The following is a 22,574-nucleotide window of genomic DNA, read 5'->3' as shown; positions in this document are numbered from 1 at the left end:
CTCGCGCAAGGCTCGAAGGGGCAGCTTGAAAATGCCTCCCGTCCGCGCCGCTGAACTTGGAAGGCGGGAACGGAGAAGCCTCCGCTAAAGAAATACAAGGAGCTGTTTTGCTCCACCGGCGGTGAAGGAGACACGTAGACGGATCTGGGTCAGCTTTTGTTTGCCTCTTTTGGGTCATGCGCCTTCTGCCTCCCCGTTTGCAGCCTCAAGCGGGGAATGGGGGCGAATATTGATGTTTAAAACAAAAAACGCTCATAGGAAGGAGGGGAGCCGAACTCTCTCCTTTCCCCTACCATACTTCGCTAGGGAGAAAAGGCACTAAAGGGAGTGGGGCGCTGAGACGAGGTTCAGTGCCTTTCTCCGGCGTGTATATTTTGTGGCAATAAACAACCCATACAAGTGTTTTTTTTTTAAAAAAAGTTTCCATTTTTATCCCGTCTACGGGGGTGGGGGGGGGGGCAGGTGCAACCAGCAGCAGGCAGAGAGAAGGTGGAGGCGAGGAAGTTGGGGAAGCTCAGTTGCTTGGAAGGCGTGGCTCGTTCTGTAGAGGCGCCCTGTCCCCCTGTCAGGTCCGTTCCGGCTGCCTTCCACACATTCAGAATAATGCACTTTTAATCCACTTTCCATGCACTTTGAAGCTGTGCGGAATAGCAACATCCACTTTCAAACAATTGTGAAAGTGCATTATTCTCGATGTGAGGAAGGGGCCTCAGCAAATGTGACCCCTTCCCCCAATTAGATTGCTGCCAGGAGGTGGGGGGTGGCACAGTTGCACAACAAAGGTGGCTCCTTCTGCAGCCTACTTGACCCCTTCCCCCAATTAAGTGGCTGATAGGAAGTGGGGGAGGCCAATATCACCCTGTTCCCCAGTTAGGCTGTTGCAAGGAGGCTCAGTTGCCCAGCAGAATTGGCTTATTCTGCAGCGTGCTGTCCTGTTTGCTTCCCCCCCGCCCCCCCCCCACTGCCGCTGTCCCCGCTGCCTATTAGGCTACTGCTTGGAGCAGGGAGGAAGAGGCCCCGGGATGAGTTACAATGTGGTAAGGTTGAAGCTGCCGCTGTTAGTTGGGTGAGACTATGGTGAAGGAAGGTAATCTTCCCTGGCCTCACTAATCATCTCCTTCCCTAGGCCCTCTTCTCTTTTACTTGCAGGAACTTCCAATTCCTTGTCTTTCCACCCTCTCCTTTCAAGGAGCATAGGTGGACAGCAGCTGTGGTAGGCTTCAGGTATGTGATACTTCTAGAAGGGGCTTAGGGCACTGCGATGTCTTTGAGCACTCCACATAAATTCACTCTGACACTTTCTGACAGCTTCTCTTTCTCTTAATTGTTCTCTCAGAGTCTGTCATTATTTTGTTTTAACAGATTATTGAGGCTTTGACTTTCTCTGTATACCCTCTGAGGAACTGACTAATACTTTCAACCTTGGGTCTTTTCACTCAGAAGCTCTAACACATTCTGCCATGCTCACACAGAGCTTTAACTCTCTCTGACTAGAGTGTTGACACTCCCAATCCTTTCACTCTGAAATCCTGTCAACTTCTACCCTCTGTCTGACATCTTTTGCCAGTCCAGCACAATCCTACATGCACACTCTAGAATCAAGCACATCACTCTCTCACCCCCCCCTTTCTCTCTCCAACTCAGTTCTCAGTTTAAAGTCACACACACTAAAATCATTACAGGCATGTTCTAAACACTCATAAGGGGGAGAAGAGTTGGGGGCGGGGCTGATGACCATTAACAATTTAGAATACCTCTTTCCCGCACCTCTGACTTGTGCTTTGCTGAGGCACTGTAAATCTTGAAGTTGAATGGGGTGAAGGGGAAGGGGACAGGTGCTTCTCTTGCCCTCATGCTTCTTATGCTTGGCATTGCCAAAGGCCAGGAGTCAGGAGTGGAGCAAGGGGAAACTGGGGTTGGGGCACGCATATACCCTGCGCCCCTGCCATGCCCCTGTCCGTCCACGTCACGCCCCCGCAGGGGCACATGCCTGGTGCGTTGCGTGTACCCCGCCCCCTTGGCTCTACGCCACTGCCAAAGTAGACCTTCCCCCTCATCTGATAGGCTTGGCCTTCCTCAAAGAATCCGATTTCACACCATGGGAAAAGGTGGTGGGGAACAAGAACACACATCATGTTCACATGCATTGTGTGCATTCGGATTGCTTCTGACTTATGAATCAATGACCTCTAAAATGGCCTCTTGGGAACAGCCTAGCTTAGGCCTTGCGAACTGAGGGCTGTGGCTTTCTTTATTAATCTATCTCATGGTGGATTTTCAATGTTTTTTATACTCTTTTCCATGGAAACCTTAAAGTATAGTTCTATATTCATCCGCCACATACTAGAACTTCTTTTGTCATAAAATGCTCCACATGAGTCCTAGGGCCTACCTAGTTCTGACACACACACACACCGTTTGCCTTTTGCTCTCCCTACTTCTGCTTTAAGAGGCTGGGTGTGGGGTGTCCCAACTCTGCTGCAGCATGGGACTGGCTGTGGGCCAATTCGGTTTTCTGTGGCCACCTGTGTACTCCCTCTTGTCTTCCTGCTTCCCCAGCCAGCCAGGCCTCACTGCTGCTGCCGCCTCATTGGCAAGGCAGCCTGGAGACCCTTCCCCTTGGTGGGTTCCTGCTCCACCCACCCACCAAACTGTTACCGCTGCCCCGGTAACATAAAGTGATTTCTAGGATGCACATGGCTGTGCATCAGCCCCTTTTATACATTTTCCCAGTAACCCAGAAAGGGGGTGTAGGGCAGTCCCACCCCCATTGGAAAGATTGCAAGAAGGAAACTTCAGGAAGGGGACGGTCTCCTTCCATCTAATACAGAGAAAATATCCTAGAACACCAAAGGGAGAAAACAATCCTTTTGCACATGCTGATGAGATCAAATCCCCGAAGAAAAGTTTGCAACCTTGCTTGCCTGGGGAGGTGGTTCCTTGCAGGAGTGTTAGACAGAAACAAAGTTTTAAAATGATCCAATGAATTCTTGGATCCTGGAAGAAGTAAGAATGTGAACAGTCCAATGAGCTTCTGGATCCTGAGAGTAAAACTTCAAACAGTCCAATAGCAAAACAGGGTGACATCTTCCAACAGTCAGTCCACACCCTGAGTCCATCCTTTGTTAGTCAAAAGGCCCTTTTGTTGGTGAAGATGGGATTACCTGGGTATTGGTCCAAGAACTGAATTTCCAAGGGACCAAGTACTTCCTTGGGGTTTAATAGGAGCTGTTACAAGCTGCTGCTTGTTCCACCAGATACAGATATCCTAAAATAGCACATTTCTAAACTTAAGCGTTAGAGGAAATCTTAAAGAACCTCCAATACGAGAGAGTTTTCCAAGCCCATATCACATATAAGCAAAGAGTATCCTAAAATTAAGCAGTAACAAAAGCCTTACCGAAAAATCAACTGGAGGGAACCTACCTAAAAGGTATAATCCTAAAGCATTTGTGGCAAAAGAATAATAAATCCAACTTACCGAGGGGCTTTACATTTACATCTTTAAAAGGGACCAAAGGCAAGGAAGGAAACCATCAGTATGAGAACATCAGCACATTCATATATACACGTTCTTTCCAGGCCTTATGGAGACTTTTGGACAACACTGGTCTCTTTGCTCTGATCCTTAGCCAGTGTAGTTTAGCGATAGGCTCAGGAAAATATTTTCCTATTTTCCTGGTGGTAACAGAACCATGTTTAAATATGCACAGAATAATGGTTTTGACAAAGGCAGCACATAAAAATGAATGATAATTCTGATCTTCATTAAGAACTATTTTCTAATGTGGAAGCATACAATTTCTTCTTTTCCCAAAGCATAACTGACTGCACTTGAATCCTTCTGTGGGAAAGAGTACTCTTTTCCACGGAAAATTAAGTACAGTTCTGCATTTATCCGCCACATGCTTGACCTTTGTCATAGAATGCTCCGCTTGGGTCCTAGTGCCAACCTAGTTCTTCTTCCCCCTTCTCTGTTCACCTTTTGCCGTCCCTCCTTCCTCTTTAAGAGGCTTGATGTGGGGCATTGCCTAGCTCTGCCACGGTGTGGGGCTGGCAGCGGCTGTGGGCAAATTTTACGATCTGTGGCTGCCTGTGTGCTCCTCTCATCCTCTTGCTTCCCCCACCAGTCAAGCCTCACTGCAGCTGCTGCGTCCTGCCTGGTCAGTGAGTCAGCCTGAAGATTCTTCCCCTCAGCAGGTTCCTGCTCCCACCACTCGCCAAGCTACGTTTAAATGTGCACAGAATAATGGTTTTGACAAAGGCTGAGCTTAAAAATGATAGTGCTCATATTCAGTCAGGACTATTTTCTACTGCAGAAGCATACTATTTCCTTTTCTGCTGCACCACAACTGACCGCACTTTAATCTTTCAGTTGAAAAGAGTATAGCATTATTGTCTTTTTCAGTAAGCTTTTACCAGTGACGAAAGCACAGTAGCATCAGTTTAGTCATTTTAGCTTCTAGCAGCATAATTATCAGATAAAGCTTTTCTTGCGCTGTACTTTATCAGGCCGTGAAGGAGCATGAGGTGCATTTTGTGCTTCTCATGTCAAAATTATGCATGCTGTATTTTTTAAAATGTCGGGGAAAACCTAAGGCTGGAAAACTTTCTCCTTGGGTTGAGTTTTTATGTGTGCAGAGGGGTTGAGGGGATATTTAAACATTATGATAGATAAAATAATGTAAAAGTTTAATTATTAATTAACAATTCCCAGATTTCAATACAATTTATTCTACCATTTAAAAGAGCTATTGATTATATACTTATAAAGAAAAATATGTATATAATATAGGAGGGTGAATTTTGTACTCTTGTCCCCCTTTAAAAAAAATGTAGATCCGATGCCATGTCTAGTGGGGCATGGGAGCAAAATTCAGTAAAAGGTTACATAAGGGAACTAAATACTGAAAGGCGGAAACAGATAAGATAAAATCTGGTAGCAACTTTCTAAACTGTTTACTTACGGAACATAAGCTTCCGTAAACTATCACCTACTTCACCAGACGTCAAGCTGAACAGTGAGTTGCAAGTGGAATGTTTATCATGAACACAAAGGAGAAGGCATACAAGGCAATCAAAAGTGCACAAAGAATATTCCCTATAGTTCTTATTAATACCATTACATTTCCAATATTTTCCTCTTCTACCATCTGACAGTCTATATGCCTGTTTGAGTACAGCTGCTTGAGGATGGCAACAGTGGTGTACCAATATAAAACAGTGCCTAGGACTTGCCTCTGGCACTGCACCCCTCCTGCACCTAGACTCCTGCCAAACTCCTCCTGCCCCAGCAACTCCCCCCCGACACACACACACCCCTTGGTTTGGGAACTCCTAAATTGTACATCCAAACCCTCTAATAATTAGAGTTGCCCAGTGGCCTGGAAAAAATGCCCTGTCGCCTTAGCAGAGGCTTTATGTGCAGAAATGAACATTTGAAGCTTTTCATGGCATAGAGAAAAGGGCTGCCAACTCTGCCAAGTGTTTTTAAGAATGAAGCCAGGTGGGACTTCTGCCCAGCAAGACTTTTTATTAGAGATTTGCTTAGCTGTGCCAGTTTTTTAAAATGTTGCTTTGGCAGAAGCTGCCACTGTAGCAGAAGAATCTTCATTGTATGATTGAAGATATGTGTTGAGTAGTACTCATGACTGTACTTGTTTCTGTATGAGAGAAATACTTGAAGATGTACTGCGGTATTACTGAGACAGAGCCACATAAGTGCATATATTGTAGATTTACAGCCCCATCAAAAGGTGCCTTACGTTTGCCGTCTTACGCTGGCAGCGGTTGGTTTAGACTTAAGCTGCCACAAAGGCCGCATAAGTCTATTCAGTCCCATAGAGCAGAGATTCCCAACCAGGGTTCTGTGGTACCCTGGGGTGCCGTGAGCATGTCCCAGGGGTATCGCGGCAACACTACCGGTCCCCTTCACTTTTGTGGTGTCTCCCACCAGCACCAGCAAGGACATGGAGCTGGCTCAGGAGGCAGGGCCTGCCGCAACACACATACCAGTGCTTCCCTTCACCCTGGGAGGGGAAGGTGGTGGGGGTGGGGGTGGCAAGCAGGGGCACTGGGAGGGGAAGGTGGGGGAATGGCAGGGTACCGTGAGATATGAAGAGTGAGGTCAAGGGTACCGTGACGTCGAAAATGTTGGGAAACACTGCCATAGAGGCTTCTCTGCTACAAGGAACCTTTTTCTCTTTGCAAGCCTCCCCATCCCACTGGGAAGCTTCTCTGGAAGCGGCGGTGCGCCGCCGTGCTGCAGCTAGCCACCTGGCCATTTGGATGAGGCTGCCCATAAACTCACAAAGTATACAGTCTTATGACTGCTGGTCTTACGATGTGCAAATAATTGCTTGCTTGTTTGCGCCAACTCACCGGGAGGTTGGCAACCCTAGACAGAGGTAAATACCTTCTGTAGTTATGGTAGCATGTGCTGATCATGCAGACACCATGTGTCTGAAACTCACTTTCCATTGACAGTTTACGTGTACTTTGTTCTGTATTGCTATGAGAATATATTGAGGCAATTAGCACTTTTATAGCTAGAACATTTATGTGGTATGCACCTTTGTCCCACAAGATTTGATGCTTCTGCCAGATGTATCTCCTTAAGACAGAGACAGGAAAATGTTCAGTTTTAGGACTACAAAAGTGCTTCCTTAAAAGTAAGTTCTATCAAACTCAGTGGGATTTGCTTTGGAGTAAATATGAATAAAATCAGGTTACAGGATTTCTAGTTTGAATATGGATTCAAGGTTGTCTTTTGATGATTTTGTATATGTGCAGTCTCATCATTAGACAGTGGATTTGTTAAAATAATGTCTTCCTACACACAAACACACACATAAACACACACACACCATTACACAAAGACATATTGTTTATATTCTTCCAGGGCATAATCACTACTGTCTGCAGTGAAGATGTCAGACCATTTTTCCTTAAAAAAATTTTTCAGGTCTAAATGTCCTCAGTGCTTTTTTAGCAACAGAGTCCATTATCAGGGAAACAATGCTAAATATTCACATATGGAAAAGTCTATGTTTTCAGCCTTTCACTGTTCTTTCATGCCCTCTTATCATATGTGTAGTCAGGGGATACATTTGTCCATTTGAATTGAGGCCCAGATTCACTTCAGAATACACTGAGCATAAAGAAGTAGCCTTCCTTCCAATGCTTCACAGTGTTAAGCTAAAAGAGACACTGCCTATGTTTTGCATCTAGGGTCTACACAAGTGGTAATAAGGGACTGTTGAAAGAAACTCCTAATACAAGGTTGGAAAAAACATTGACACCTTGAATATGGGAAAATTGGATAGTTGATTGAGGAAAGTAATTAGCTCTCTCAAGCACTAATGATGATATCAGGCATGGTGAAGTGAATGTGAAGTGTTAAGAGTGTTGTACTAGAACAGTGGTTCTCAACCTTCCTTATGCCGCGCCCCTTTAATACAGTTCCTCATGTTGTGGTGACCCCCAACCCTAACATTTATCCATTTTACAGATAGAGAACACTGATGCAGAGAGTCTTAGGCGACCCCTGTGAAAGGGTCGTTCGACCCCCAAAGGAGTCCTGACCCCCAGGTTGAGAACCACTGTACTAGAATCTATGAGACACAGGTTTGCATGGAGGACTGTGGCAGTGACACACACTCTCCTTAATCTACCTCACAGGATTGTTGTAAGAATAAAAAGAAGAGAATTATATAAGCCACTTTTGGTCCACACTGGGAATAAAAGTGGGGTGTAAATAAAATAAATATCCAATTCTAAAGGTGACCCCTGAGCATGTATCAAAAATCTACACACTGAGGCCACATATAGATTGGCTGGATTTTTTCTAGAATGTGAAAGGGAGGGTTTTGAATACCCATTCCTGATCCCAGCATATCAGATTTCCATGATTCTACATTGTGACATCTCAACTGGCATTTTGTGAGTTGCCTAGCAACTTCATAAATACTGTTGATCGCCATACGCTTCCAATGCTGGAAGGGGAAGCAAAGAAATGGTGGCAAGGAGAGAGGGAAGGGGAAGGAAGTAGCAGTAAGTCACCATGCAAGCTATGGTGAGAGAATCAGCAGTAAAGGAAGGACAAGTTAGCAGGCAAACAAGAGGACAGATGCAATGGCGAAGGAAGGAGAAGGAGGTAGACAGGTAAGCAAGAGGTGGACAGATAAGAAAGTGATGGAAGGGTCAGCTGAGGGAAACAAGGAGGAAGAAGCAGGAAAGGCAGCAGCAAGGGCCAGAAAACAAGAATAAAGCAGGGACCAGCAGGGGTAAGTGGGATTTCCTGCTAGGGAAATCTCTTGGGCCCCTTCTGCACATGCAGAATAATGCACTTTCAATCCATTTTCAATGCACTTTGCAGCTAGATTTTACTGTGTGGAACAGCAAAATCCACTTGCAAACAATTGTGAAAGTGGATTGAAAATGCATTATTCTGCAGGTGTGGAACGGGCCTTGGATGTAGAACTCAGGCTTGCAGACAAGAAACAAAACTAAAAGGTGACAGAAATAGAACCAGATGTCTAAATGCAGTGTTCTAATCACCTGCATTATTATAATAGCCAGTGCAGAGAAACAGAACAGTACAACAAAAACAGAAGAATGAGAACTCTGTTCCACAAGGAACAAAAACTCAAAGGGAAATTTGAAGGCGTTTAGATGTGATGAAAATTCAACACAGAAACGTATTAACTAAACAGAGTAAAATAAAGATGGGAATAACACACTAAAGAACTAAACAGAAATGATGAAACAATGAAAGATTCCCTCAAAGAAGAACCTTTTGAAAAGAACCTGCAGTTTTAGACAGTGAAATGAAAGCTGCACTGAAAGCAGTTTGGAGCAATGAATCACTAGGAGTTGATGGGATATCATTAAAGCTATTTCAAGCTACCGAAATGGTGTCCATCAAAATCTTAACAAGAATATGCCAACAAATATGGAAAACAAAACAATGGCCCATTGACTGGAAACAGTCAATCTATATTCCAGTTCTGAATAGACAATGAATGCAGCAACTATCAGATAATTATATCAATTTATCATGCAAGTAAAAGTGATGCTTAAAATCTTACAACAAAGGCTGTTATCATGTATTGAATGAGAAATGCCAGGTTTTCAACCTGGATTCAGAAAAGAGACACTAGATATAATAGAAATGTATGTTGGTTACGTGATCATATGAGAATTTCAGATGAAAATCAGCTTGTGTTTCATAGATTGCAGCAAAGCTTTTGACTGTGGATCATGAAAAGTTATGGATGGTTTTAAAAGAAATGGGTGTACCACCACATCTCATTTTGACGCTCAACCTGTACTCTGGACAAGAGACTACAGATGAGGCAGAGTATGTAGAAACAGAATGGTTTCCAGTTGGCAAAGGTATCAGATAAGGATTATTTTATCTTCTTATGTTCAATCTGTATGCAGAACACATCATAAGGAAAGCTGATTAGATAAAGGTGGAGTAAAAATTGGTGGAAGAAACATTAACCATTTGAGATATGCAGGTGACACAGTATTACTGGCAGAAAATAGTGAAGACTTGAAATGACTCCTGATGAAAAACCAAGACATCAGAATGAGACGGAGAATGGAAAGGGCAGCCACTGAAGATGCTAGAAAAGATTCTTAAGTGGAAGGATGTGTTGCTGGCAACCAAGATCAAGATAATTCATACCATATTATTGTCCATCATTAAGTATGGGTATGAAAGTTAGACAATGAAGACAGCAAGAAAATTGATTAATTTGAAACGTGGTGTTGGAAGAGAGTTTTACAGATCTCATGGAATGCCAAAAGTGTGTTTTTGAGCAAATCAAGCCTGAAACTAGAAGCTAAAATGACTAAACTGAGGCTATCACACTTTGGTCACGTTATGGGATTTTAAGAATCATTGTAAAAGACAATAATGCTAAGAAAAGTTGAAGGCAACAGGATAAAAGGATGACCCAACATGAGATGGATTGACTCAAGCAAGGATGCCATGGCCCCCAGTCTGCAAAACTTGAGAAAGGCTGTTAATGATAGGACATTTTGGAGGTCATTAATTCATAGGGTCACCATAAGTCAAAAGTGACTTAACGGCACCTAACATATTTGAGCAGGGTGTTAACCAATAGTTCACAAGTGCCTGGGAGAATTACAGCCAGGAAAGTTAGCACAGTTTATAGCACCAGGCCCCAGTAAACCTGTGAGAAGCCCAGAGATAACTGAAAGAACAAGAGAGCTTTGGTTTCCTTATCAGTGTCAAAAGTAACCCTATGCACTGTTGCTAGTAAAAATCCTCCCCAGATATAGACCCTAGCACCTCTTGACATAAGCCAAAAGGAAAGGAAGGGGATTTCCCCCCTAAAAATATGAAGTACCCTTTTGTTCAAAGTAGCCCTTCTTTCTCTGATGGGAGATACTGCTCAAGCTGACTCAGCACTTCCTCTATCATGGAAACTGGGCTAGCCCTAGGTAACCTCTGTGCATGTGGGTGTGACTGGGTACAATCCAGGGCAGGCCCATTCTATCTTCCTCCAACTGTCATTTTAAATAAACCCTTTTCACTTTTATGACAAGATATGTGTGGTGGTTTCAGGGTTTTGTCATCTCTTCTAGGTGTGGGGCTGATCAACCCAGATCTAGGACTGAAAGCAGGACCATTGGAACTAGCTGAACCCCTTCTCCACCTTTTGATACATAATACTTGTGAGACTCTGCTTGTATTGCCAACACTAGAATGAGAGAGAGAAATGTATGTCTCTCTTATGCATCCCAGTCCATCTCAGTTAATGTGAACAAGTTATGTGGTGTTATGCCTGATTCTGCCTTCTGCTGGTCTCTCAGCCTTTACCTTGGAGGTCGCCCCAAACTCCTTTCAGGGCCTCAAGGGTCTGGCAGAGAGGAACTAGTTTTAGTAACCAAAACAGAAGAAGAAAAGTGACAAAATTCTGCTCAATGACAGCTAAGCCACATCATACATTGTTGTTTAATCTAATTTAGAGATAAGCATGCTTTATAACTGGTTGATTTCAATAGTCTTAATAGCACATTAACAACTATGTTGGATTGTGTGACCTAAAACTTTGGTATGAGAGGAAGATCATTTTTTGTGCTCTGAATGTTTAACATTTGAAACTTTGGAGCCTTTCATGACTTTTCAAAAGGAGCATTCGAACTGAGACCCTTTCTATACTTTGGTAAACTGCAGTGGCAAAAGAGCATGGCCATTTTCTGTAGGGAAGAATGGACTGGTTAGGTCAAAGTCAAACTGTTATCTTTTCCTTGCCCTCCTAACCCTGCTTTTTCAAGGTCACAACCTTCTACCTCCAGGAACACGTACACACACACACACACACTGACCCAGTTCCCATAGTGACCTGCATTTACCTATTTCTCCCCAAGCTGACTGCCATGTCATCCCTGCCTACACATCCCATAAGTATAACTAGTGGCGGGCGGCGCCTTGGAGCGTTTATTCCAGCCTACACCTTAATTACAACGTCCCTCCCCGCCTGCCAAAAAGACACCCTAGAAGGGTTCCGCGCCACTAAAGCCTCCAGAGGGCGCTGCCTGGTCCTTTTCCCGGCGCGGACGAGCCACTCTTGCTGGTCGGCAACTCTTCGTTGTTCTTCTTCTCTGCCCGGGCCTGGGCGAGAACTCCGAGAGAAGGCGGGTGCGGAAGTGGCTGGCACTGGCGCGTGGGCAGCGCTGCTGGAGGGGCGGGGGAGAGGTGAGTGCGGCACGGAACGAGCAGCCCCCGTTTCTCCTAACAGAGAGACGCGTTTTGGGGGGCTGCGTCCTTCGCGCCTAAACGGAGCCCCAACCTGCGCCCGCCCGCCTTGCTTTTCTCCCCCCCTCCACTCCTGCTGGAGAGCGTTGTGGAGTCAGGGCTGCTCAAAGCGGGCGGGGCCGGTAGTGTCAGGTACTGGTGCTCGACGCGAGGCTCCCCTGTGTGATGCGGCTGGGAGGAGCACCCCTGGGTGCGTGACGGGACCGTCTTGGCAAAGGGGTTTGGAGCTCCTGGACGTGAAGGGAAATGTGGTTGCCACGTGTGCGGCGACATCTGCTAGGAAAAGCCGAAGGACGAGTCGGGGCGGGGGGCGTTGCCAACCCTCTATATTTTTGCTTTACTTCTGAATTTCGAACTACACCGCGAGGTTTTTTCCCCCCTGACATAGTCTTTAACAGCACCTCCACCGGCAGTAATTCAACAGGTGCAGGTTTTTTCCCCACACTAGAGCCACTGACGCTGGAAAAAACATCATCTGATGGATTACTGCTTGTCCCACTTGTTAAAGGCATAGAGCCTGCTAGGAAACAAAAGTGAAATGTTACTTTATACACAGGCAGTGATCGTGTCCATTTAAAAACAACTGCCTAACTGTATTCCAGCATTTTATCAGACTCTAAAATGAGCTGGAACAGGATTCCATAGGCAAGAATGGGTGAGTTCAGTTCTCCATGGCAGGAATCATTAATGTCAGTACGAACAGATTAAGTCAGGGGTGTCCAATTCTGGTGCTCCAGATGTTCATAGACTACGATTCCCATCAGTCCCTGCCAGCATGGCCAATTGCTGGCATGAGCTGATGGAAATCGTAGTCCATAAACATCTGGGGCTCCAGAGTTGGACCCCCCTGGGTTAAGTGTTTGCTGCAGTGGTGTCCCCAACTGGACTCCTTTGTTGTTCCCTATATAACTAGTTCAATGTTTGGAAGAAAACTGAGTATTATGAATAGGGATAGGCAGACTGCAGCATGCTTGATTTAGAACGGGGCACACAATTTCAAGCAGTGCTAGAGAATGACCGGAAAAACTGCATAATTGTGTTAACAAGTTGTAAATTTGTGCATAATTTCACTATCCATACTCTCTTACTTGATGACTGCAGCAGCAGGTGCTGCAATGAGGGTGAGGAGAGGGAGGAATGATTCTTCACTCTCCCAGGCACAGAATGAATTCATGCTGCTGTATCAACAGCTGAGGAGTTGAAGATCCCAGTAAATTGATTTTTCTGATATTCTTGACATCATTTGTAAAAAGGTGTTAGGCTTTTATGTTAGAAAACCATCCAGTACCACTAGTGAGAACTTCAGCAGTCTTGGCAATGGTCCAAGAGCCATGGGGATGACATATTTCCCTAGGAAACAGTCCTTCCACCATACAGCTGGGTTGGAGAGTGGATAGTTCAAAGATTTTCTTGTCATATCAGTAGTTCAAAAATTCCCATTGCTAACATGGCAATTAAAGAAAAACTGTTCTGACCTGGGGTTTGCCAATGAGAAGCAGGTGCATTGCTTCATGATGCTCCCACCCTTATGCCCTGAGATTGTACTCATATTGACTCTGAAGTGAGTGTAAGGAATTCCTGATTAGTGAGAGAACACCTTTACTCTTTCTACCTTCTCAGGTGCACAGACATTCGCCAGGCTGCTAGGACAAAATCTGCTTTGTTGAAAGTCATGGCAAAATCCGGAGGAAAAGGAGTGAATCTGAAGGACAAACTGGAAGGCAATGAGTTGGACTTAAGCTTGTGTGACCTGAATGAGGTGCCCGTTAAAGAGCTGGTTGGTATCTGTTTTCTTATGGATCACAATACATGTCAAGGGATTGTGGGGATCTATGTTGCATTTATGAACATAATGGCTGTTTTGAATATAGCTGAGAAGCTGGATAATCACAAAATATCACAATGTTAGATTTACTTATAAAAAAGGTTAAACCATAAGTGTATCTATAAGGATATGTACTTTTTTCTCGCAATTTGAAGAAAGGAACAGCCTTGAAATTGCGTAGTCTGTAGATTTCAGGGAACTGGTATAAAGGTAGGTTAATTTACTTCCTTGTTTCCAAGCATGAGCAGGTAATTGTAGTAGAAGTTTAACGAAAACGAATCCTAGCATAATAGCAATCAACAGATTCTTGTTCTAGAATGGGTATTAAGCAAATTAATGGATAATGGCCAGATAGGCAGAAAGATTTGCTTAGCTTGGGCAGCCAACTCAATGCAAGTTGCTTCCAACTTGTGACAGATATTGCAGCTGAAATACAGATTAATGGGGGATCTGTGATATAAATCAGTATTTTGTAAAATATGGTTTGTTGGCTACTTTAAATATGAAGCTGCTTGAAAAGTTTTATCCATGTTGTTGCAAGTGAAGATTTTCGGAGAGTGACACTGAAGTTTTCTTGGGTCTAGTCTTTAGAGAGTACTATGGCTAGCTGATAAACAGTTAATTTGGTTCTTTGGTTCTCTTTCAGGCAGGGCTTCCAAAGGCTACTGTTTTGGACCTGTCATGTAACAACCTCACCTCTTTACCAGTAAGCTCTAACCTTATCCTTTTTACAGCCTTACACATGGAAATAGTATAAATAAAGCCTACTCATGGTGGAAATGTTCTGTTATGGGTAGTTGTAATTCTCGTGCTGTTGTGATCCTAAAAGGTTCAGTGATATATGGTGAGAGGTAGGTGCACCACACCTAACTTTTTTCAGAAAATGGAGGTATACATGCCATCTATTGATGGCAGATCCTTTAATTTCAAAGGGGGCAGGTAGCTACAGTTGTAAGAAACTGGCAGTGGAGGATGTTAGCAAGATTAAAGCAATAGGTTTCTAGAATTTGGCTGTGGGATCCGTTTAGTGAACTGCAGGACCCATGGTTATCTTAATGTATGACTGTTTTTCTCTTTATATACCTAGTGTGAGGGAAGTGACAATAGGAAGAACCCTCCTTGTGTAATAATGGGGGTGGACTAGTGAGTCCTTGGTCCAAGTTCCCACTCTGTTACAAAGCTTAGCAGTGCCAGCCAGAGCATAGTTACAGTCTTCTCAGCAGCAATGGGCTTAGAAGTGTGTAAATCTGCTTAGGATAGCACTATTGGTGCCTTTGGACTAGTCACCAAGTGTGTTGTGAGAATGAAGTAGGGATATAGGAGAAACGTGTAGACTCCCTGAGATTTTTGGAGGAAAGCTGAAAGTAAAAAAAAAAATCTTGGAAGAGAGAGACCAGGGTATGTTGGTCTTTTTGTGTTTTCTGCTTGGTCTACCACATGTCAGATTTCCATATGTCTCAACTTTTGGAGAAGGTGATGGTTGAAATGTTTTCCCCTTGTATTTGGATTCCAGTCAGACTTCTGCAGTTTGACCCACTTGGTGAAATTGGACCTGAGTAAAAATCAGCTTCAACAGCTGCCCTCGGACTTTGGCCGTTTGATTAACTTGCAACACCTGGACCTTTTGAACAATCGATTAGTTACCCTGCCAATCAGTTTTGCTCAACTCAAGGTAATTCTCTCACTTACTTCCCACTCTCAAAAATGAGTCTGGTCTTGGATTTCATCCCAGAACATACTCAAAATTATTCCAATATTTATTTCTCTAAATAAAATTGGTTTTCCTGGTGAATTTATGTAGGAGTTTACATTCTGGCAAACTTTTATAGCAGCCCTTGAAAAATCTTTGTAGCTCTATTAAGTTCCTATTCATATTTCTTGGTGTGAAGAAATTAGATGGCTGTGTATGATTTGACTTTTAAAGATTCAGAGTTGTGAACTTCATTGTGATTTCTGTAGCCTTATCAATAGACATAGCTAGTAAATATATCTTCTCTCCCACTGCCTGCTCCACCAATTTCATCTTTGGAGGTGGCATGTGGTGCCATTCTATGCCCCCCCCCCCCCCCCGCCGCCTTGGATTGGGCTGCCTTTTTCTGTCCACTCATTCATTATTGCCTCCCAGAGGAACTATTGCATGAAAGTCTGGTATTGGTATGAGGTGTATATCTCAAGTCCACAATATGGCTCCCATGGGCACCATGGTGCCCTTCAACTATTTTTAGAAAATGGGTCAGACCACTTTTTCCCAGCAGGGATTCTGAGTGGCCACTGGAGATCTAATTGGCAGTGCAGATAAAAATAACAGTTTCAGCGGGAGCTACCACCACAGTGTTGCTTGTACTGTTGCTCCTCTTTCCCAGTATACTTTAAAAATTATCTTCTATCTTGAATGTTGGCTTCCTCTACATGTGTGGCTTTGCTTCATATGGCAGCCATTTTGCTGTCACTCCCACCAAACTGTGTCAGAATTACAAAGGTGCACACAGGTTCAAAAACCTAGTCTATATTTTGTGGTTCTGTTATTGAGATTCCTTTGCTCTCACAGTAATTTTAGCTCTTTGAAGTGGCATGCTACTTTTGAAAGTTATGCTACCTGTATCTATTGCTTTTATCACCAAAAACCTGGATAATTTGTTCATCTAACTCAGGGGTAGGGAACCTGCGGCTCTCCAGATGTTCAGGAACTACAATTCCCATCAGCCTCTGTCAGCATGGCCAATTGGCCATGCTGACAGAGGCTGATGGGAATTGTAGTTCCTGAACATCTGGAGAGCCGCAGGTTCCCTACCCCTGATCTAACTAATGGGTTAACAACTCCCTAGCAGGCATGTGTTTAGTGGCACTTGTATTATCTGCTGCCTCCATAGTGGAACTAAAGCCTCAGAAGCAGTTGTTTGTCTCACCACATGACCATTGCCTAGAAAACGTCAGAAATAAGAGGTTCAGCCTAATCCGTGACATAATGTCTCTACTGCACCTGTTCTTCTCAAGTTTGCTCAGAATCTGTGGCCTTCTAAGTAGTAGTAGTAATAGGATAAATAATGCTTCCAAGGAATGAAACTGGGAAAATGCTGGCCATCGACATTGTCTGATCCTGTGTTTCTTCCTGTTCAACAGAACCTGAAGTGGCTGGATCTGAAGGACAACCCATTGGATTCCACACTGGCTAAGGTCGCTGGAGATTGTTTGGATGAAAAGCAGTGTAAACAGGCTGCTATTAAGGTGAGTTAAGCTGCTTAGCATTTAGTTTTTATTTAGATTTTTTTTTTCTTCATAACATCTGTTGTTTCTTCAGAAGGCAGCTGGCAGTCCTTCATTGTGCGTGAACTTGAGTTCCAGCTAAGAACACTTTCCAACTATTGCTGACAGGGCTGACAAAAGAGGGCAGGAAGCAGCCTGACATCTTGCCATCATTTCTGAATTCAGCTCTGCTGGGAATCCCTGTTGAACACTTTGTCATTTGCAGTCGATTTCTGCCGGCCATTAGTTCATGACTGAAAAGCTAGATCTGTCTGTGATACTTTTATCCAGGCTATCCTTCAGGAAATTCAGGGAGACCTACTTCTCCATTTGTCCATTTTTATTTTCATAACAAAAAGTACTGTGAATTAGATTAGGCAGAGAGAGAATGAGTGACCCAAAGTTTCCCAGTATGTTTCAGAGTGGGGAGTTACTTTTTCTGGATTTTTATCTATCATGCCCTAAGGCTTAATGTGGAATTATTATATTTTATAATCCACAGAAAATAATGCATTGAATTTGTATGTAGCTCCTTTTGTTGATTTTCTATCATGTTCCACATTAATTTAGTTCTGGCATGTGGTTTCTACATCATATGCGCATATGTGATGGACTTGGGAACATCTAGTGATATTTCAGAGGTCACTCTAGAGAAATTTCATGTTGATAGATTTATAGGCAGCATGAGGATGATCAGAAGGGAAGATTGACGCTGGTCCTTGGCCCTGTGTTCAGAAGGATGTTAAGGATGTGTGCATGGGTGTTAATAATTAATGCTGCTGATGGTCCTGCTTTTCCTATTTTTCTTTCTTTTGTTTTTCAAGACTCAAGAGCAAACATATGGGAAACTGTAGGGATGAAGTCCCTTGTTGAAGAGCCATGTATGAAAAAGTGACGTTGCTAATGTTCAGGGTCCAGTTGAATTGCTAACTTTCCAGGAAAGGAATTATTTCCCAGGACACATTGGCTAGAGGCCTGTGTTTTGCTTTCCCTTTTTCAATCATGTGTGACTTTGCTCACTTGCTTCATTCATGTGGAGTTATTTGCTGTGCAGGCACCATGCCATGTTTTTTGTTCTCTGCTTGTGGGGCACTTTGCTCTGGATTGCGTGAGTTAACTCCATGCAGGTGGGATCATGATCATCCTTGGGAGCTTGAGGAGCTGGACAAGACATCGCTTTTTGTCTTTTAGTCTTCATTTTATGAAAGCAACTGAAGACGCAGTCCTCTTCCAAAACTAGTTAGCCAAATGTACTGTTTCAGTACACCTTTCTGTAGTCTTGGGTGTCCTGAAAAGAAATTGCATCCCTGTTGCTGCTTGTGGCTATACATTCTTGTTTCTGTTCTCAAAATATCAGTGGGAAAACAAATCTCGTGCAATTTGTTTTTTGGTTCTCAAAGGTTCTGCACTATATGAAATCCATCCAATCTGAGCTGGACCGTGAGAGACAACGAAAACTACAGGCAGAGCGAGGTAACGTTTAGTTAGCCAGCTCACGTTCTGGTGTATTGGCTCCTTATAACCTTTGTGATAGAGCTGATTTTAATTTTCAGAGGCATGAAAAATACTGGTCCAAATCCACTATTCAAAATTCATGCAACAAAATGGACAGGAGGCAGACTGAAGATTTTGCCACATTGGTTTGTAAAAGAAAAGATGTTCCAGTACTGATGGCTTACTCAGGAAAGGTTGTCAACTCCTGTCTTTGATTTCTGGAGTTCAAATTTTACATAACATAGTGAAATTCACGCTTAGAGCTCACTAGGATTTACAGTTCTAGTACAAAACTTTGGGATGCCTGAGTGATTATAGGGTTTGTTCAGATGACCATTTGAAACAGTGGTGATTTTTTTTTGTGGAAGGGCGAGACTGGGAGGCTACATTTCAACTCTTAAATTGCTTGTGTCAACCACACTGAAATTTTCTTAACATTGGTTTTAGGTTTGGGCATTTGGCATTTTATTTGAACAGCCACACTCTCAGAACCATGCTTGAAGCCGCTCACAACAGCATAAGACAGATTAGACAGAAGCAGAAATGACAGCATCCAGCAAAACTTCCTATTGAAATAGCATTGGAGTAAAAAGCAAAAAATGAAGTGGGGGCAATTTTGAACTAAGCCCAACTGGAGATACTCAGAAAATATAGTGACCAAAGCACACAATGATCAACTTCAGATCAATCCACAGGTATCTGGAAGAATAGAAATAAAAAGGTCTGGCACCAGAAGTTTAACTAGCGAGGTATCTGGGAGGCTGCTATCACAAGAGCATTCCAGGTTTGAGCTGCCCCCATGGAAAAGGCTGTGTGTGTGGTTGTTATGCATCTTGTCTTGGATGCAGCCATTGAGCAACCTTGTATGAAATTAGTAGTTCTTACATTGTATCCAGACCAGAGTAAGAACCTGTATTTGGTTGTGCTAGAAACAGGTTGGCAACCAGTATAATTCTTTTAAAACCAACCAGTTATGTTTGTATAATTCTGCATCAGTACAATCTTGTTACTACATTCCGAACAGTCTTCACAGGTAGTCCCAAGCAGAATATGCTGTATTAATGTCATTAATGAAGCATGGATAACCATGGCCAAATCTCCCTTTTCAAGGAAAGGCCATAGGTGGTTCTCCATTTGAAGTTGATTAAAGACACTGCATGCTACAGAGGACTCCTGAGGCTCCACATGTAGGCATGGATCTAATAGTGGCCTGTCTTCCTCCCCAACACCCATACAACGGTCCTGCTCCTTTAATGGAGTGCAGCCCTACACAGAACAGACTGACCCATCAATTTCTCTGTGTGCATTGTTGAGCATTTTGATGGAAATGTAGAAATTTAAAAAATAAATTGCACATTCATGTATTATAGGTCTGAAATATATATTGTATGAGTATTTTCTCTCGCATACAGCCATATAAAAAGCCAGTGTGGTGTACTGACTTAGAGTTTTAGGTGTTGTTGTTTTTTATGACGTCAAGTTGGGGCTGACTTACTGTGACCCCGTAGAGTTTTCAAGACAAAAGACATTCAGGGTGGTTTGCCATTACCTGCCTCTGCATAGTAGCTCTACAATTGCTTGGTGGTCTCACATCCAAGTACTAATGAGGACTGACTTTACTAAGCTTCCAAGATCAGGCTAGTCTGCCCTATCCAGGTCAGGGCAACTGGCGAGAGGACTGGGCTTAGGTTCAGAAATCCCCCCTTGACTGCAGAATGTCTGGGTAACTTTGGGACAGTCACTGTCTCTCAGCCTGTTATTCCATCTCATGAGATTGTTGAGAGATATCTTGACCATATAGAATACATAATAAATTGCCAGGATTTGATGCCAGGTGATATTTCCAGAAGATCATTTTATTTTGTGAGTATCGATCATTTATGAGCATTGCCCTGATGAATCTTCTGCCATTCAGTTGGGTTCTTTCTGACTCTTAATAATCAGTGTAATGTGATGAAGAGATGGGAGCATTTTCTAAAACAAATGAGGACACCTCGCGTTTGTTTTAATGCTTAGAACTAGAGAAGAAACGTGAAGCAGAACAACGAGCAAGGGAGGCCCAAGAGCGGGAACTGCGGAAGAGGGAAAAGGCAGAAGAGAAAGAACGCAGGAGAAGGGAGTATGATGCTCTGAAAGCTGCAAAGCAGGAAAAGGATCAACACACAAAGAAAGAAAATGGTGAGAATCCAGGTAAGTACAAACCGTGTGCATGCATGTGGATATACTTTAAGCTTAGGTAGAGTAACAAATTGATGAACATTACCTTCAGTTATAGGACATCTAAATAAGTAACACAGAATGGTTTCAGTGCTGCCATTAGTGAAATGGAAAGGTGTCGATTAAGGGGCACCAGGAGGGTATTTCTTGGAAATTGAAGAACGGCTGAGAGCCTGTATTGATAATCTAAGTAGTTTTAAAACCCATGCTGGTATTTAAGCATAACATATAACTAGGCAATTCCAGTGTTGACAAAAAGGTATGTTTTACTCAGTGTATCTAATTTCCATCTTTGAACCAATGTCCTTATTCTGGAATAAATAATGGGTCAAAAAGCTGTAAGTCTGGATTGTTTGTACTCGCCTCAGGTTCACTGTGAGAATCCAAGTGTCAAAAGAGCATAGTTTGATTAAATATCACATTTAATCTGCTGAAACTAGTGTTCATCATGTTCTTATTTTTTTTAATTACCTAATGCTGATAACATGCATAAGCAATCCTGAGTATGGAAAAAGACCATATAAAGCTGCCTTGTTCCAAATCAGACACTTGGCTTATTTTACCCACTATTGTTTACTGTAACTTGCAGTGCTAATTGTGATCTTTTTTAGCTGATCGTGGGAATCTTTTTGTACAAAGCACATACTTTCCCCAAGTGAGAAATGCTGCAATAAACTAATGAAGTTTCATGTATGGTCGAAGGCTTTCATGGTCAGATTCAACTGGTTGTAGTGGGTTTTCCAAGCTGTGTGGCTGTGGTCTGGTAGATCTTGTTCCTGCATCTTCAGATGCAGGCGACAGATGCAACCACAGATGCAGACGAAACATTAGGAACAAGATCTACCAGACCATGGAACCCACAACAACCTAATGAAGTTTCTGTTCCAAACACAAATCACACGTTGTGTGAAGAAGTGTTTCCTTTTATTAGGCCTTATTCTTCCCCCCAGCATTTTCAATTTATGCCCCCTGGTTCTAGTATTGTGAGAAAAAGAGAAAAAATTCTCTGTCAACATTTTCTACCCCATGCATAATTGTATAGACTTCAATCATATCCCCCCTCAGATGTCTCCTCTTCAAACTAAAGAGTCCCAAACACTGCAACCTCTCCTCGTAAGGAAGGTGCTCCAGTCCCTCAATCATCCTTGTTGCCCTTCTCTGCACTTTTTCTATCTCCTCAATATCCTTTTTGAGATGTGGCGACCAGAACTGAACACAGTACTCCAAGTGCAGTCGCACCACTTCTTTATATAAGGACATGACAACCCTTGCAGTTTTATTATCAACTCCTTTCCTAATTATCCCCAGCATAGAGTTTGTCTTTTTCACAGCTGCCATGCATTGAGTTGACAAACCCATGGAACTATCAACTAAGACGCCTAAATCCCTTTCCTGGTCTGTGACTGATAGCACTGACCCCTGTAGCGTGTATGTGAAGTTTAAATTTTTTGCCCCTATGTGCATCATTTTACATTTTTGCTACATAGAACTGCATTTGCCATTTCTTAGCCCACTCACCTAATTTATAAAGGTCCACTTGGAGCTCTTCGGAGTCCTTTGCGGTCCTCACCACCCTACATAATTTGGTATCATCTGCAAACTTGGCCACCACACTACGCACCCCTACTTCCAGGTCATTTATGAATAGGTTAAAGAGCACTGGTCCCAAAAAGGATCCTTGGGGGACACCACTCCTTATATGTCTCCATTGCGAGAATTTCCCATTTACACCCACCCTTTGCTTCCTGTTTCTCAACCAGTTTTTAATCCATAGGAGGACTTTTCTTCTTATTCCTTCATTGCTGAGTTTTCTCAATAGTCTCTGGTGAGGAACTTTGTCAAAAGCCTTTTGGAAATCCAAGTAGACAATGTCCACTGGTTCCCCCTTATTCACATGCCTGTTTACACCCTCAAAGAACTCTAGTAAGTTTGTAAGACAGGACTTGCCTCTGCAAAAGCCATGCTGACTCTTTCTCAGCAGGTCTTGCTTTTCTACATGTT

At 43.2% G+C, this 22,574-nt stretch overlaps 1 protein-coding gene across 3 annotated transcripts in view; it reads left to right on the top strand.

Annotated features, from left to right (window-relative positions):
- The first annotated feature begins 11,621 nt into the window (after nucleotides 1-11,621).
- LRRC59 (leucine rich repeat containing 59) overlaps nucleotides 11,622-22,574 on the top strand; it is a 13,971-nt gene continuing 3,018 nt past the window's right edge. Inside the window, exons 1-7 of one of the 3 annotated variants that reach the window (XM_048488444.1) lie at nucleotides 11,622-11,734; nucleotides 13,415-13,571; nucleotides 14,266-14,325; nucleotides 15,133-15,291; nucleotides 16,740-16,844; nucleotides 18,263-18,335; nucleotides 20,373-20,546. In XM_048488444.1, coding sequence (XP_048344401.1) covers nucleotides 13,467-13,571; nucleotides 14,266-14,325; nucleotides 15,133-15,291; nucleotides 16,740-16,844; nucleotides 18,263-18,335; nucleotides 20,373-20,546 — 676 coding nt within the window. In that variant the 5' untranslated portion in view covers nucleotides 11,622-11,734; nucleotides 13,415-13,466. The other 2 variants (XM_048488446.1, XM_048488445.1) reach the window with 2 other exon arrangements.

Source organism: Sphaerodactylus townsendi, linkage group LG03, assembly GCF_021028975.2.
Source record: "Sphaerodactylus townsendi isolate TG3544 linkage group LG03, MPM_Stown_v2.3, whole genome shotgun sequence".
NCBI classification, from domain to species: domain Eukaryota; kingdom Metazoa; phylum Chordata; class Lepidosauria; order Squamata; family Sphaerodactylidae; genus Sphaerodactylus; species Sphaerodactylus townsendi.
Note: the sequence above shows the minus strand (reverse complement) of the source record. Positions and strands in the feature narration are given on the sequence as shown.